Raw genomic sequence first — 15,801 nt, 5'->3', positions numbered from 1 at the left:
TCATCTCAGGAAGTGGGGATCTATAGCCCATGTTCTCATTCCATGTCAACTTAGAGATAAGTTGGATTTTAAAATAATAAAGTATAGATTCATAGGGTATTCAAATAAGTCAAAAGGTTATAAGTTCTATAATAAAGAAAAAGGAGTCATTGAAAGCAGAGATACTACATTTCTAGAGAATATAGAGGAAGGGGAACAAGTTCAAGAGGAAACAGAACCTCTAACTGTAATAGATGATGATTATTACAGTGTTGTTTCCACTAATGACTCTGATATTGTGAATGAACCTAACCTTGAAAATGATAAAATACATATGGAAAATAATGTACCTAATCAACCGGTTGTAGGCAACAAAAGGCCAAGAACACAACCTTCATGGATGGATGATTACTATTTATATTCATGTGAGCCATCCTGTTTTTCGGTGGATACAAATATAGAAGAACAAGATCCCTTAACCTTTTCTGATGCGATGAAATCACATGAATCAGCTTCATGGCTAGAATCTATGAGAGAAGAACTTGATTCCATAGAAAAGAATAAGGTATGGGAGTTATGTGATCTACCAGAAAATAGAAAAGCCATAGGATGCAAATGGGTACTCAAAAAGAAATATCGTGTTGATGGATCTATTGATAAATTCAAAGCACGGTTAGTTGCCAAAGGTTACAACCAGAAGGCAGGAATAGATTTTCAGGAGACGTATTCTTCTGTAGCTAAATTTGCATCCATTAAAATTATTTTGGCTATTGTTGCATATCTTGATTTGGAGTTATTCCAAATGGATGTTAAAACTGCATTCCTTAACGGAGAGTTGAAGGAAGCAATATATATGCAACAACCTGAAGGTTTTCAGGTGAAAGAACAGGAACATAAAGTTTACAAATTAATAAAATCTCTATATGGTTTAAAACAGTCTTCTAGACAATGGTATCTCAAATTTCATGATGCAGTTACTAAACTTGGTTTTATTCAAAATAAATTAGATAATTGTGTATATGTCTTGAAAAATGGGAGCAAGTTTACTATATTATCCTTTTATGTGGATGATATGTTGCTCTCTGGAAATGATATAGAAATGTTGAATAAAACCAAGACAGATCTCAGCGAAAAGTTTGAGATGAAAGACATGGGAGATACATCATATATTCTTGGAATTCAAATAATTCGAGATAAAAAGTCTAGAATGCTAAGTTTAAACTAAGAAAAATATTTAAGATCAGTTCTTAAAAGGTTTGGAATGGAGAATTCCAATCCGGCACCAACTCCGTTGGTTATGGGAAAGAGATTATGTAAAGAGCAAAGTCCTGGAGAGGGGCAGAAGCCATTAGATATTCCTTATGCTCAAGCAATTGGAAGCTTGATGTATGCAATGTTGTGCACCAGACCTGATATAGCTTATGCTGTGAGTCTGGTCAGTAGATATCAAAGTAATCCAGGACCAGCACATTGGGAAGCTATTAAAAGGATTATGAAGTATATCAGAGGTACATTGACTCATAGATTAGTTTATCAAGCTGATTCGCTTGAACTCCTCAGTTATTCCGATGCTGATTTCGAAGGTGATAAAGATGATGAAAAGTCCACTTCAGGACACTTATTTATCTTTGGAGGAGGAGCTGTTTCTTGGAGTAGCAAGAAACAAGGGTATGTTGCTAGATATACGCAAGAAGCTGAATATATAGATTGCAGTATGACAACTACACATGCTGTCTGGATAAGACGGTTTTTGATTGATCTTGATCTTGATCTTAATTTGTTAGGACCTATTGATATTTATTGTGATAATCAAGCAACAATTAGCTTAATCAATAGTGATGTGAATAGCTCCAAAGGAAAACATATTGAGATCCAGTATCACTATATTCGAGATATTGTAGAAAATGGAGAAGTCAAAGTGACTTATATCCCTACTACAGATATGATTGCTGATCCTTTGACTAAAGGAATACCAGCAGAATCTTTTATCAAACATATAAGTTTGATGGGACTTAGGAATAAATAAGTCCAAGTAAAATTTCATAAATAATGAAATAAGAGTTACTCTCTACGGATAGTGGGAGTAATGGTAAGCAGAAACATCCGATCTCACGGATAGTGGGAGGCATGCCACTTGGTTAATTTGGTCAAGTGGGAGATGTTAGCTTGACTTGGTCATTGATGACCAAATCAACCACTGTTTCTCTGTTGAGAGAATGGTGGAGAACGTGAATCATGTGTGGTTGAGAGAAAATCTCTCATGGGGGCGGATCTGAGGGGTAGAGATGATGAGTTTAGCTCCTATATAAGGAGGACCATTCTCCTTGAGAAAGAACAACGAAAACAAAAGAAAAACCACTTACCCATTACCGGAGCCCCTCAGAAATATCAGTTCTTCTTCCTCTTTGCTTCTCAGAGTCCAAACAATGGCAACAATAAGCCAAGAAACTAAAAATTTTCGCAACAAGTTTTTGATTTGATACATAATCGTCAAAGCCGACTGAACTGACTGTTTGCTCACCCCACAATATCATCACGTGGCCTCTAAAGTTCAGGGGATTATGTAAGTGAGACAATAAAGTTCTAGAGGTAATGTGCACAAACACAACCTCCAAACTCCAGGGGCTTTTGTGAAGTTAGCCCGTAAACTTTAACTCCGCATAAGGCAGCAGCCAAACCCGACCTGTTTCGTCCCCATATATATAATGAGTCGCGAAAATAACCCTAACCCTCGAAAACCCGTGAAATAGATACAAACGAAGCAGCAGCGCCGCTGTTCTTAAGGCAGGTGACCATGTTCTTAAATTAGGGTTTCTAGAATTCTAGGGTTTCACATTCTAATCTCCTTCAATCTCAATTCAGGGTGAAAAAATGGCGTACGCGATGAAGCCAGCGAAGCAAGGGCTAGAAGAAGCCCAGGAGCAGCTCCACCGCATCAGGATCACTCTCTCCTCGAAGAACGTCAAGAATCTCGAGAAGGGTTAGTGTTTAGTCGTCTTTGATTTGATTTTTGTTGAGTTTTTATTTTTTTTAATTTTAGTTTGTTGTTGCTGTTTTTGTGCTTTTAGTTTGTGCTGATCTTGTGAAAGGAGCGAAGGATAAGAGACTGGTAGTGAAGGGGCCGGTGAGGATGCCTACCAAGGTTCTTCTCATCACGACACGGAAATCTCCTTGTGGAGAAGGTAATTTTTTTTATAGAGCTTTTCATTCAAATCTGGGTAAATTTCAAAAAATCGCTGTGAGATTTGCATAATTGTCATTTTGAGGTATTAAAAGTGACACTTCGGTCCTCTCTTTTTTAATTGCTACTGAATTTACTGGGATGTAAAAGATAGCATTGTAGATATAACAATCACCTGCACTCCCGGAGAAACAAATATAAGTTTTCTATATTTAATTCAGTTAGTCAGAATGGATGTTATTAAAAAGAACCAATGATTATTTGACCCGCAAATGAAAATGTGTCAATCAAGCAAAGCATGAGGGGGACTTTCTGTAATCTTATCTTCACATTTTGGCTTTTCGCTGAACGTTTTGTAATCCTTTAGTTGATTATGGTTGGCATTTTCCTTTTTATGAGCTGAATTTAATTTTTAAGCTTTTCTCGATGTTTGGTTGTGTACCGATTTTATCGGAGCACTCTGAATTTTAACATTAAAGGGGGATGGTCGTGATGGATGTGTCACATGGTATATAATTAGCGTCGCCCTTATAAATGAGTGTCTTAAAGAAAGAGGACCTTGAGTAATGTATTGTTAGATTCAGTATTGGTTATGCATGATTAAGGATGGTGGTCTGTTTGATGTGTACTTTAAGTAATATATTGTTAGGTTCATTAATGGGTAGGCATGATTAAGGAAGGTGGTCTGTTTGATGAGTGCCTTTAGTTGATGATCCCTTCCTGCGCGACCATGGAATGAAGGAGACTTCTTGAGTAAGTGTCCTTCAGAGCTCAATTTTATTAAAGAAAATTGCCCGTTTGAAATAACATAACAGAGAGACTTTTGCTTAAGTAATAATCCCTTTCTCGAGAAATAGTATCCTAACTAATATGAAAGTTGATATTTGCTTTGTTACCAACTATCATTGATGATTGACAAGCAAAATATCAAATTAATTTTTTTTAAGGATATTCTTATTCCTTTTTCATATGAAGGTGGGAGTTCCTTTGAGGCTAAAGTTTCTCTTTTATTTCAAATGGATACTTTTGCTAATAAAAAGGAATCCTAAAATGAGTTAACATACAAAATAAACTCTGTAGTTTCTTTATCTTCGATTTAGTGATTTACCTTCTCCCTCAAATTTATTATACGCTATTGCGCACATTTAATCGAGAGCCTCTATGTGGTCTCGATCACCATGGAATTAGTAGAGAAGGAATCGTTGCTAAGGAACATCTTGCCCAGACTGATCACACAAGATTAACATGTGTTTTAGGGTAGTTTCTAATGCTTTCCCTTCTTTTAAGTTTTTTTTCTAATGAGTCATCAGAATTTTATTTTAATTTTCGTCTAACATCTGTTTATTTTAACCCTCTTATTGGTTTTGAATATTTTGGTATCTTCCTCTGCCTCTCTCTGTAGATAATTATTTTCTTTTTTCCTCTCTCTGTAGATAATTTTTGTTCTTTTCTTCATCCATTAAGAGCTATCATATGCCAGTAATGGTACGACGTATTAGATAATGATGATGATACATTAGAGTAGATGACTATCTTCTTTCGTATCAGTCATTGTCAGTTATTTTGAAATCAGTACTGGTTTGTAATTTGATAAAAGGTACCGACTTCCAGCAATCCTGCTGGTATTGCCCTTTAGATTATGATCAGATGTTTTTTTTGATTGATTGTTCTATTCTCTTCTCTGTTCAATATACTTTTTGAAAATTAATAGTTTAGTCTTTACAAATAGTATTGGCTGCCAGAACTGGTGGGTGGTGTTGACTGATCAAATGATGATACAATTATGATTGATTCTGAGACTTGTCTATGAAGTCTTACAGATCGAGCTTTTTAAAACTGATGGTCGGTTACATGCTATTCTTAAAAGTATTGTCTCTATGAACTTAAAAGGCCATAGGAGTTCTGATGAAACTGTAACTGTAAGAAATATGGGAAAGCAGAGAATTTATTTTCAAAAATTTTAAGTGAGAGATAGAGCTGGATTTTATTCTTCTCTTATTGCATGTTCTTCTTTAAGGCTACATAGTATTCTACCCGTTGGGAATATAACTAAATATATATTGTTAGACATCTTAGTATTTTATGCTTTTTTTCTTTCTTTCATCACTTGTACATTTGAAGTGGTTTGTTGTTTGTTAAGAGTTATATCAACAGTGAGTAGGGATGCTCAATGCTGGTTCACCATCTCTTCATGATTTGTGCTATTTCGCCTTCAACCATTTGATAGATGATGTTCTTTTCTACTCTCTTCTCTGCTTTTTTGCTATTTTACTTCTCAACTCCTACGGCTTTTTTTTTTTAAAATTTATGGTTCTTGTTTATAAGAGCTATGGTTTCTAGCTGCAGCTAATCAATCTATCAATCAAGATTGATAAATTTTTTTCTCTATTCAGCATTGGTGCTGAAGTTGACTGATCAGATGATGAAATGATAATTGAGATGCCGAGACTCGTCTATGAAGTTTCAAAATCGAGCTTTTTAAAACTGATGTTCAGTCATATGTCATTCTTAAAGAAACTTTTTTATTATAAAATTTCATTTTGCTGTTGTGGATCTGCAGAAATCATATGACTAATGGAAAAAAGATGTACCTGTACTCAGATTCTTGCTTGCTTTAAAAATCTGGTAATTTGATAAACTAAATAGGTAAAGAGTTTTTTCGTTGATCCATCAGTCATTTGATGCTTCCCTTGATCATTAGAGCATTTCCAACAGCTTCCCCAAAATTTTCTCCAAAATGGAGAAACAAAAGCCATATTCTCTAAATTATTTTTGCTCCAACTCCAACAGCTTCCCCATTTTGAAAAATCGTATTTATTACAATAATAAAGCTCTCCCCAAAAATTTGGAGAATGCTGCAGATTTGGTGAAGGCTCCCTATTTTTTTCTCTTCCTTCCCTATTTTGGGGAATGGGATGAGGAATCTGTTGGACAAAAAAAAAACTCTATATTCCCCAAAATTGAGTATTTCAAGAATATGGAGAAGTTGTTGGAGATGCTCTTATACAACCAATATACTTATATGAACTAGAGGTAATCATGACACTTCTATAAACTTGGGTTTATTGTAGTAAGGTGATTGGCTAAGAAAACTGGTGTTGGTTTGTTTAAATGAATGTAGAGATGATGCTAGAATTTTCTTTTGTGCAGTGGTATAGACGATCTAGCTTGATGTGAAAACATTCACTCTGCCATGACATTGAATAATCAATCTCAAGCTATTGAGAAATTCGATGATTACAACTTATTCTCAACCATATTGTGTCTGTAGGTTTCATTTGACAAGTTGAACCGTGACAAGTTCAGATTGGACTTACCAGTTTATAATAGCTAAATACATATCATTTGTAGTGATAATACTAATAACCTGATTCTTAGCATGTTGGAGAGACCAGTCCATTTTAACCTGGACTAGTTTGTATGTAGAACTTGGCTAGCTCGCAGAGTGGAAATAATGCATGTATAGGCAGGCTGCTTCTTATGTATGGCTGATTGGATTTGGTACAATGCACAAGCTGTGACCAGACTGGTAATACTCACTTGAGCTTCTGTTGCTCAATGTAGACCATAGTAGCTCAGGCTTCTAGGTCTAAAATGATTATAGGTCTGTCATCACAAGATACAGTTGAAACATAAGGACCTACACATGCGTTTTAAACATCGCTTCTAAATTATCTTGAAACCCAGTAGTTACCCCTCAACTTACCTTCATTTTGATTTTTATCATAGTATAATTCATCTTCTACCTGCAGTTTCTTTGCACATGCATTTGGGAAAGTCATAACTCTATCTTACCTTTGAGCTACTTGTTTTCAGGTACAAACACCTGGGATCGATTTGAGCTTCGTGTGCACAAGAGGGTGATCGATCTAGTGAGTTCTTCAGAGGTAGTGAAGCAGATCACTTCCATCACCATTGAACCTGGTGTTGAGGTTGAAGTTACAATAGCGGATCCTTGAGGTGTTAAAGCATATGTAGATCTTCTTTCCATGGTTCACTAAGAAGATATTTCTTTTATAATTTATACTTCTGTAGTTTGAAGAGGTGACCGTGCCTTTTCTTTTTAAAAAACGTTGAATGAGTAGTTAATTATGTCATTGGGGATAATGCAAAAAAAATATTTGCCTCCTACTGAATATTATTTTTTGAGTAGAGTTCTGTGTTAGTTTCAGATCTTGAAAACTTCACACTTGCTATGTTATGATATGGATCTGCTTAGTAATATATTAGTGCACAGGCTGTAAAAAGTGTCTGATGACTCTTTTGTGGCCCTTTCTTCTGCAGATATGGTACATTTTGTTGCTTGTAAATGATGTTCGGGTTGAGTTATATGCTTGTTTTGCTATGTTGATAAGATGCCAGGGTTCAATATTCAACGAAAATCTAAAATTGATGTTAATTTCCGTCTCTATCAGGGCAAACTGATTCGAGTCCATGCATGCATCTGTATGACTAATCATATCTTTTGTTTCTCGGGGTTTGTTTGACGAGGTCTCGATAAATAGAAGAATGCTTTGCCTGAAGACGTGACTGCTGCTAGGGTTAATACTAAGGCAGGTCGTCAATGCATGTAGTCTGTTGATGGAGATTCGATTATGCAGGGTCGGAGTGTAGTTTGTGAAAAAAATGGATTATGTACTCTTGGCGTACTTTGTGGAAAAAAATGAGGTGTATTTTGTGAAAAAAATCTATTATGTAGCCTTGGCGTGTACTTTGTGGAAAAAATGAGATGATTGTATGGAAGAACAAGCAATGGAAAGTGGAGGTAGCGTTTAAAATTTACCCAATTCAAAACACCGAGGGGCAGAAAGGAAGAATTTTTTAAAATAAACCCATTCACAAATTTAATCCCAAAATTTGATCCTAGCCTAACTTTATTACAAGAATCGACCCAGTTTCTGGTTATGTCAGATTCAAAAACTGCATCGTTTTAAAAAATTGTTATCCTAATTAGTCGGGGTTGCTAACCTCGATTAATTAGTAACCTAATTAGGAGCGAGGTCAAGGAACAGGGGAGGTTTGTGACCAAATTTGTCGTGGTTGGGAATCTCGACCATTTGGTCTGTTATCAGATAATAAATTGCCGAATAAGGTGGCCACACCATTCCCACTCAGGTTTCTAATACTTTTAATCTCCTCATGTCTGCTTTGATTTATTTGGGTTATAGTACTGTTATATCTACATTGCTGGATAATGTCTTGGGTTAAGCACTTCAACTTTGTGCACAGAAACTGGCAACTCCAATATTTTCTTCTCCAGGAAGGAGGAATTTTATAAGAGGCCCAATAACAAGCATCTTTAGATATCATTAAAAGAAGCTCTTCATACAGAGTTGCATCAGACCAATTAAAAAATGCCTCTTCAAAAAGTGTTGCTTCAAGGATGTACATGTAACATATGTTGGATTTAAATATAATTAAATTTATTTGTGGGAACATATATTATATCAGTGTGTGTTGCTATTTTTCAGTTGACCTGCATAAAGTGATCAATCAGGTAATTGGGTCAATGAGTATTTAAATATGTCATGGACTAATTGTACAGATACCGGACTGCAATTCTAATTTTATGAGGGGTTAAATTAGAAAATTATAAATCTATATAAAGGGGTTATGGTCCCTAATCTAAAGGTTACGTTCTCTATTCTCTAATCTCCATCTAAAGAGATATTCAAAAGACACCTTTCAGATTAGAGGATCAAACCTTAATTAAGATCCGTGCTCAAATAGTTATGGATTCAGGTATTGCTTCCGCTCATTGTAGTTGTTTAATCTCTATGAATTAATCACGAATAAGTCTAACAAGTAGTATCAGAGCCACCGTGATTAATCTTAGGGATCTAAGATAAAGATTAGGGTTTTTTTTATCTTAATTCATTTTTAGTAAGATCTGTGCACGTTTGGATCTTGTGCAAACATGAACTGTTGCTTCCAAAACTTGGGTTTTTTAAACGACTTTGTCGTTTTTTGATTTGCTGTTCGGATGGATTAAGCAAAGTTCATCTTTTGGCTTGATTTTTCTTTCGGTTGTTTGGATCTAAATTATATTCAAAATCGAAAGCAAGAGATCAATTTATGGAGTCAATCGTCGATCGCCACACTCTTTGCCGACAATGTTCTGCTGACGGCCTCGCTGTCAATTGGAGATAGCGGAGGCGGTGACGGTTCAAAACGAAACCCTAAAGGGGTGTTCGTGCAAGAGATCGTGCTTGAAAACGTGCGGAAATTAAGGAGGAGGTTACCTCAATTTTAGGCGAGCTTCAGGGCTTGAAAGCTTCAGTGAACTTCGGTTCGATCCAAACGAATCTCGCATTCGTTCTCAAGTCGAACCCCACGTTCGTTCTCAAGTCGAGCCCGGTGTTCGTTCTCAAGTCAAACCCCACGTTTGTTCTCAAGTCGAACCTTGCGTTCGTTCTCAAGTCGAACCCCGCGTTCATTCTCAGGCGAGCCTCGTGCTCAATTTAAACGAACCTTGCGTTCGTTCTCAAACGAACCTCGCATTCGTTCTCTGGCGTTCTCTTCTTTCCCGTCGGGTGAAAGGAGAGGGCTGCGTCTATTGTGTTTCATCGGTTAAAAGAAGTCGAAGGTGGATTTTATTTGGGGTTTCCTTGGTTTTGTTAGGGCACATGACCTCAAACTCACTAAAATCAATTCTTTATTGGGTTTGCATAAGTCCAAGCCCACTTAAAACCATTCGGTTATGGGCCTAAAATTCTTTAAGAATGGTTTAATTGGATATACCAATTAAAACATATTTTGTGGGCCTAATTAAGTTATGGGCCCAATTTTTAGTGTGCTTAATTTAATTAATTAAGCTATGAGGCCCTTAATTAAGTTTTTTTGGAAATTCAGTTAATTTGAATTAAATTATTTATTTGAATTAAATTTGGTAGTTAATTAATATTTTAATTCAAATAATATGACACTAAGGTATTAAAGTTATCACTCATTCTACATGATTAATTGAAACAAAAAGTTGCCAAAGTAACCTCTCTTGTGTAGATTGCTCATAAGGGATGTTAGATGTTTATGTGTATGTTTTCGTGTAAATATTTAACCGTCCCAAAGGAAGGTTAATATTTATTTAGATTGCATACACATCTGTGATGATAAATGTATGACAATTATAAGGTTTACATGTGAATAATGAATCGATCCAAAGATAGTTTTATTATTTGACATGAGTTATTGTCAATGTTTGATCATTGTAACAAGATATCACCTACAATTAATATTACTGTCCAAAGACTTGATATTAATCTTGTGTTGGATATCTTGAGATGAGATTTGTCATTATTTGAATTTTATTGATTACTAATTACAGTTAATACTCTGAGTATCTTTTATTTATTTCAGCTAATGCATCTGCCGTAATAATTTCTGCTAACATCAGCTCAATTCTCATACTCAATGAGACTAATTTCAAGGTTTGGAAAGAGAACATATTAATTATTCTTGGCTGCATGAATCTAGACCTTACATTAAAAACTGAACAACCTCAACCTCTCAATACGGATAGCACTCCTGATGTTAAGAAGGAGTATGAGAAATGAGAGTGTTCAAATCGCATGAGTCTTATGATCATTAAGCGTGACGTTCCGAAAGTCTTTAGGGGCATAGAATCCGAAGGGATTACTAAGGCTAAAGATTTCCTTGTCGAAATTGAGAAATGTTTTGAGAAAAATGATAAGGTAGAAACAAGCACGCTTTTAGCTTGCTTGATTTCGATGAAGTATAAGGGCAAAGGAAATATCAGGGAGTACATTATGAAAATGTCTCATATTGCTTTAAAACTTAAGGCACTTAAACTCGATCCTTGTGATGAGTTACTAGTGCATCTGGTTCTGTTGTCTCTTCTTGTACAATTCAATTAATTTAAGTTCAGTTATAACTATCAAAAGGAGAAATGGACTCTGAATGAGCTCATTTCATACTGTGTATAAGAAGAAGACAAGTTGAAGCAAGATAAAACAGAAAGTGCTCATCTGGCTTATGCCTCTAATGATAAGGGCAAGAAAAGAAATAATGATAATAAAGCTGCTAAGGGTCCTGTTCAGAAGAAACAACATAAGGATGATCAGAGTTGTTTCTTCTACAACAAATTTTGACACGTAAAGAAGGACTGTACCAAATATCACGCCTGGCGTGCTAAGAAGGGTATGTTCCTTACTTTGGTTTGTTCTGAGGTTAATTTAGCTTCTGTACCTAGAAACACTTAGTGGTTAGACTCTAGTGCTACTACTCACATAAGTGTTTCTATGCAGGGTTGCCTGAACTACCGAAAACCAAGTGATGTTAAAAGACACGTCTTTGTCGGCGACGGACAATCGATAGACGTGGAAGCAATCGGGTACTTTAGGTTGCTATTAGGAACTGGTTCGTATTTGGATTTAAAAGATACTTTTGCAGTACCCTCTTTTAGACGAAATTTGGTTTCTGTTTCTGTATTGGACAAATCAGGTTATCATTGTTCATTTGGAAATAGTCAATTCAGTTTATTTTTTAATTCAAATGTTGTGGGAACCGATTACTTGAGTACTTATGACAACTTATATTTGCTTGATACAATTGCTTCTTATAATGAATCATTGCATGTGGAATCACGTGGTGCTAAGCGTAAATTAAATAAGGAAAATTCGGCTACATTATGGCATAAGCGCTTGGGTCAGATCTCAAAAGATAGAGTTGAGCATCTTGTGTCTGATGGCATTTTAGATTCTCTTGATTTTTCAGACTTCGACGTATGTGTTGAATGTATCAAGGGAAAATAGACCAAAGTTAAGAGATTAGGTGCCAAAAGATCTTCAGTTGCCTTAGAATTGATACATACAGATATTTGTGGGCCATTCCCTACGACATCTTGGAATGATCAACAATACTTTATATCATTCATAGACGATTACTCACGTTATGGGTACCTATATCTCATTCATGAAAAATCCGAGTCTCTGGACATGTTCAAAGCTTATAAAGCTGAAGTTGATAATCAACTCAACAAAAGAATTAAAACCGATAGATCTGATCATGGTGGTGAGTACTACGACAGATATGATGGTTCAGGTGAACAACGTTCAGGTCCATTTGCTAGATACTTAGAGGAATGTAATATCGTCCCACAGTACACCATGCCGGGATCACCTAGCATGAATGATGTAGCTGAAAGACGAAACAGAACTCTTAGGATATGGTAAGAAGTATGGCTGCTCATTCTTCTTTACCAGAGTCACTCTGGGGAGAAGCACTAAAGACAGCAACTTATATTCTGAACAGAGTACCAAGTAAAGTAGTTGCTAAAACACATTATGAGCTTTGGATTGGTCGAAAGCCCAGTTTAAAGTACTTACATATTTGGGGATGTCCAGCTAAGGCAAGGCCTTATAGGCCAAATGAAAAGAAATTGGACTCCAAAACAGTTAGTAGCTACTTTATTGGGTATTCTGAACGCTCTAGGGGCTATAAGTTTTATGATCCCACACTCAGGAATATTTTTGAGACGGGAACAGAAACATTCTTTGAGGATGTTGAGTTTGGGGGGAGAAATAAGGTTAGAGACATTGTTTTTGAGGAGGAATTAGCTTCAGACCCAATCCATACAGTTACTTTTGATAATATTCAGGTTCCTATACCTGTTATTGCTCAAGGAGTAAATCCGAAACCTTAAGATGATAATGTTGAACAACTCCCTGTTCCAGAAGAACAAACTCAATAACCTCAAGAACCAGTGCCATTACGGAGATCCACGAGAGAAAGGAGAAATGCTATTTCGGATGATTATATTATATTTTTTCAAGAACATGAGGAAAATAATGGAATGATGGAAGATGATCCAATCAACTTCCTTCAAGCCATGAAAAGTTCTAACTCTCAAAAGTAGATTGATGCCATGAATGAAGAGTACAAGTCTATAGAAGACAATAAGGTTTGGGAACTTGTCCCATTGCCAGAACCAGAAGGTGCAAAACCAATTGGTTGTAAATGGATTTTTAAAACCAACCGGGATGTAAATGGTAATGTAGAGCGATATAAAACATGTCTTGTAGCTAAAGGCTTTACTCAAAAGGAAGACATTGATTATACAAAGACTTTCTCTCCGGTTTCATCGAAAGACTCTTTTAGAATAATCATGACGCTTGTTGCTCATTTTGATGAGTTACATCAGATGGATGTTAAGACTGCATTTCTCAATGGCGACATTGATGAGATGATTTATATGGTATAACCAGAAAACTTTGTGTCAAGAGACCCAAAGAATATGATTTGTGAATTAAGAAAATCCATCTATGGACTCAAGCAAGCTCATCGTCAATGGTATTACAAGTTTTAACAAATAATTATCTCGTTCAGTTTTGAGATGAACATTATTGATGACTGTGTATATCACAAGTTCAGTGAGAGAAGTTTATTTTTCTGGTTCTGTATGTCGATAACATATTGCTTACCACTAATGATATATGCATGTTGTACGAAACCAAGAGATTTCTATCAAAGAATTTTGAGATGAAAGATCTTGGGGACGCCTCTTTTATATTAGGAATCCAGATACATCGAGATCGTTCTCGAGATATACTTAGATTATCACAAAAGAGCTATATCGATAAAATACTCAAAATGTTTGGTATGCAAGACCGCAGACCAAGAGACACCCCTGTTGCTAAAGGAGACAAGTTCAGTCTCAATCAGTGCCCTAAAGATAACCTTAAAATTCAGGAAATGCAGAAGATTTCTTATGCTTCGGCTGTAGGAAGTCTAATGTATGCTTAGGTGTGTATGCGTCCGGATATTGGGTATATTATTGGAATGTTAGACAGATACTTAAGCAACTCTGGTATGGATCATTGGATAGCAGTCAAAAGGGTTATGAGATATCTTCAGAAAATAAAAGATTATATGCTCACATACAGAAAATCAGAATAATTGGAAGTCATTGGGTATTCTGATTCTGATTTTGTTGGATGCCAAGATAGCAGAAAGTCTACATCAGGCTGCATTTATATGTTAGTAAGAGGAGGTATATCATAAAAAAGTGTTAAACAGACACTCATAGTTTCCTCCACTATAGCAGCAGAGTTTGTAGCTTGTTACGAGGCATCAAATCATGGAATATGGTTACGAAATTTTATCACTGGACTGCGCATTTTGGAAAATATTGAAAGACCACTAAGGTTATTTTGTGACAATAAATCTGTAGTTATATATTCCAATAACAACAGGAGTTCAACTAAGTCAAAACATATTGACATTAAGTTCCTGATTGTGAAAGAAAGGGTTCAGAGTAGACAGATATCCATAGAGCACATTGGGACAAATTCCATGATAGCAGATCCTCTTACTAAAGGATTGCCACCCAAGGTCTTTCATGAGCACACTGCTCATATGGGTGTGGTGTTATTCGAGGATATCATGATTTAGTGGGAGTTTGTAATTTTTTGGTGCTTTTTGTTTGGTTGTATTGTCTGATCAGAATAAAGTATTCAGTTAAGACACTCTGTTTCATTATGTTCGGTTTTGACCTCACTAAAGTTTAAGGTAGGACTAGTTGAAAATATACATGTACTGATCACATTGCATGTAATTTTCATACTGCATATCCATGATTGATCTATGTCATTTGATTGTATTGGTATATGTGACCATTGATGGGTTTAGTCACGATAAAGTATTGGTATATGTGACCATTGATGGGTTTAGTCACGATAAATGTGACAAATGCCGCTTTGATCCTATATTGATATAGTCAATGGACGAGATTGTTTGGAAATACCCTTATTTGTGATAGCAATTTTTGAGCTCATAAGGTTATACACACTTCAAGAAAACATATGGTGTCCAAGTGGGAGATTGTTGGATTTAAATCTAATTAAATCTATTTATGGGCACATATGTTATATTAGTGTGTTGCTATTTTTCAGTTGACCTGCATAAATTGATCAATCAGTTAATTGGGCCAATGAGTATTTAAACATGTCATGGACTAATTGTGTAGATACCAGACTACAATTTTAATTTTATGAGAGGCTAAATTAGAAAATTGCAAATCTATATAAGGGGTTATGATCCCTAATCTAAAGGTTATGTTCTCTAATTCCCATCTAAAGAGATATTCAAGAGACACCTTTCAGATTAGAAGATCAAACCCTAATTAAGATCCGTGCTTAAATAGTTATGGATTCAGGTATTGTTTCCGTTCATTGTTGTTGTTTAATCTCTATGAATTAATCACGAATAAGTCTAACAACATATTGTAAGAGGCCAACAATTTCCAAGCAAATGCAAACTAGTCGGGGTTGCCAACCCTGACCACTTTGTTCGTGGTTCGCATCCCCGACCATTTTGGTCGTGCTTTTCAAACCTAACCCGCTTGCGGCTACTAATACTTAGCTAATTAGTCGAGGTTGCCAACCCGACTAATTAGGACCGTAATTTTTTTAAATCGACCCACTTTCTGGCCACGAAACTGACGTGGGTCAGAAAGTGAGTCGATTTTTGTAATAAAGTTAGGATAGGTTTGAAATTTGGGATTAGATTTGTGGATGGGCTTATTTCAAAAATAATTTCGGGCAGAAAGAAGGAAAGAGGAAGATTTGCAGCTTAATAGCCTTTTATCATCGGTCTAAAAAGGTTAGGTCGAATCCAACGCTGCA

General features: G+C 35.8%; 1 protein-coding gene across 2 annotated transcripts; it reads left to right on the top strand.

Moving 5' to 3' along the window:
• LOC109822387 (40S ribosomal protein S20-1-like) lies at positions 2,683 to 7,384 on the top strand. Of its 2 annotated transcripts, none has more exons than XM_020388585.1 (4): positions 2,683 to 2,763; positions 2,842 to 2,959; positions 3,048 to 3,161; positions 6,977 to 7,384. In XM_020388585.1, the coding sequence occupies exons 2-4, from the start codon at positions 2,851 to 2,853 to the stop codon at positions 7,117 to 7,119; spliced, it is 366 nt and encodes a 121-aa protein (XP_020244174.1). In that variant the 5' UTR covers positions 2,683 to 2,763; positions 2,842 to 2,850; the 3' UTR covers positions 7,120 to 7,384. The 2 variants fall into 2 exon arrangements, with proteins under 2 accessions (XP_020244174.1, XP_020244182.1); XM_020388593.1 differs by having other exon boundaries at positions 2,689 to 2,767.

Source organism: Asparagus officinalis, chromosome 1 (genome assembly GCF_001876935.1).
Source record: "Asparagus officinalis chromosome 1, Aspof.V1, whole genome shotgun sequence".
NCBI lineage: Eukaryota > Viridiplantae > Streptophyta > Magnoliopsida > Asparagales > Asparagaceae > Asparagus > Asparagus officinalis.
This window is presented reverse-complemented; position numbering and strand designations above follow the sequence as displayed.

Bases quoted from the DNA above. Each gene is read 5' to 3' on its own strand.
- LOC109822387 (XM_020388585.1), top strand. From the start codon at position 2,851: ATGGCGTACGCGATGAAGCCAGCGAAGCAAGGGCTAGAAGAAGCCCAG. The intron at 2,960-3,047 runs GTTAGTGTTTAG...TTGTGCTTTTAG, and splicing joins CGTCAAGAATCTCGAGAAGG to TTTGTGCTGATCTTGTGAAA. The intron at 3,162-6,976 runs GTAATTTTTTTT...ACTTGTTTTCAG, and splicing joins GAAATCTCCTTGTGGAGAAG to GTACAAACACCTGGGATCGA.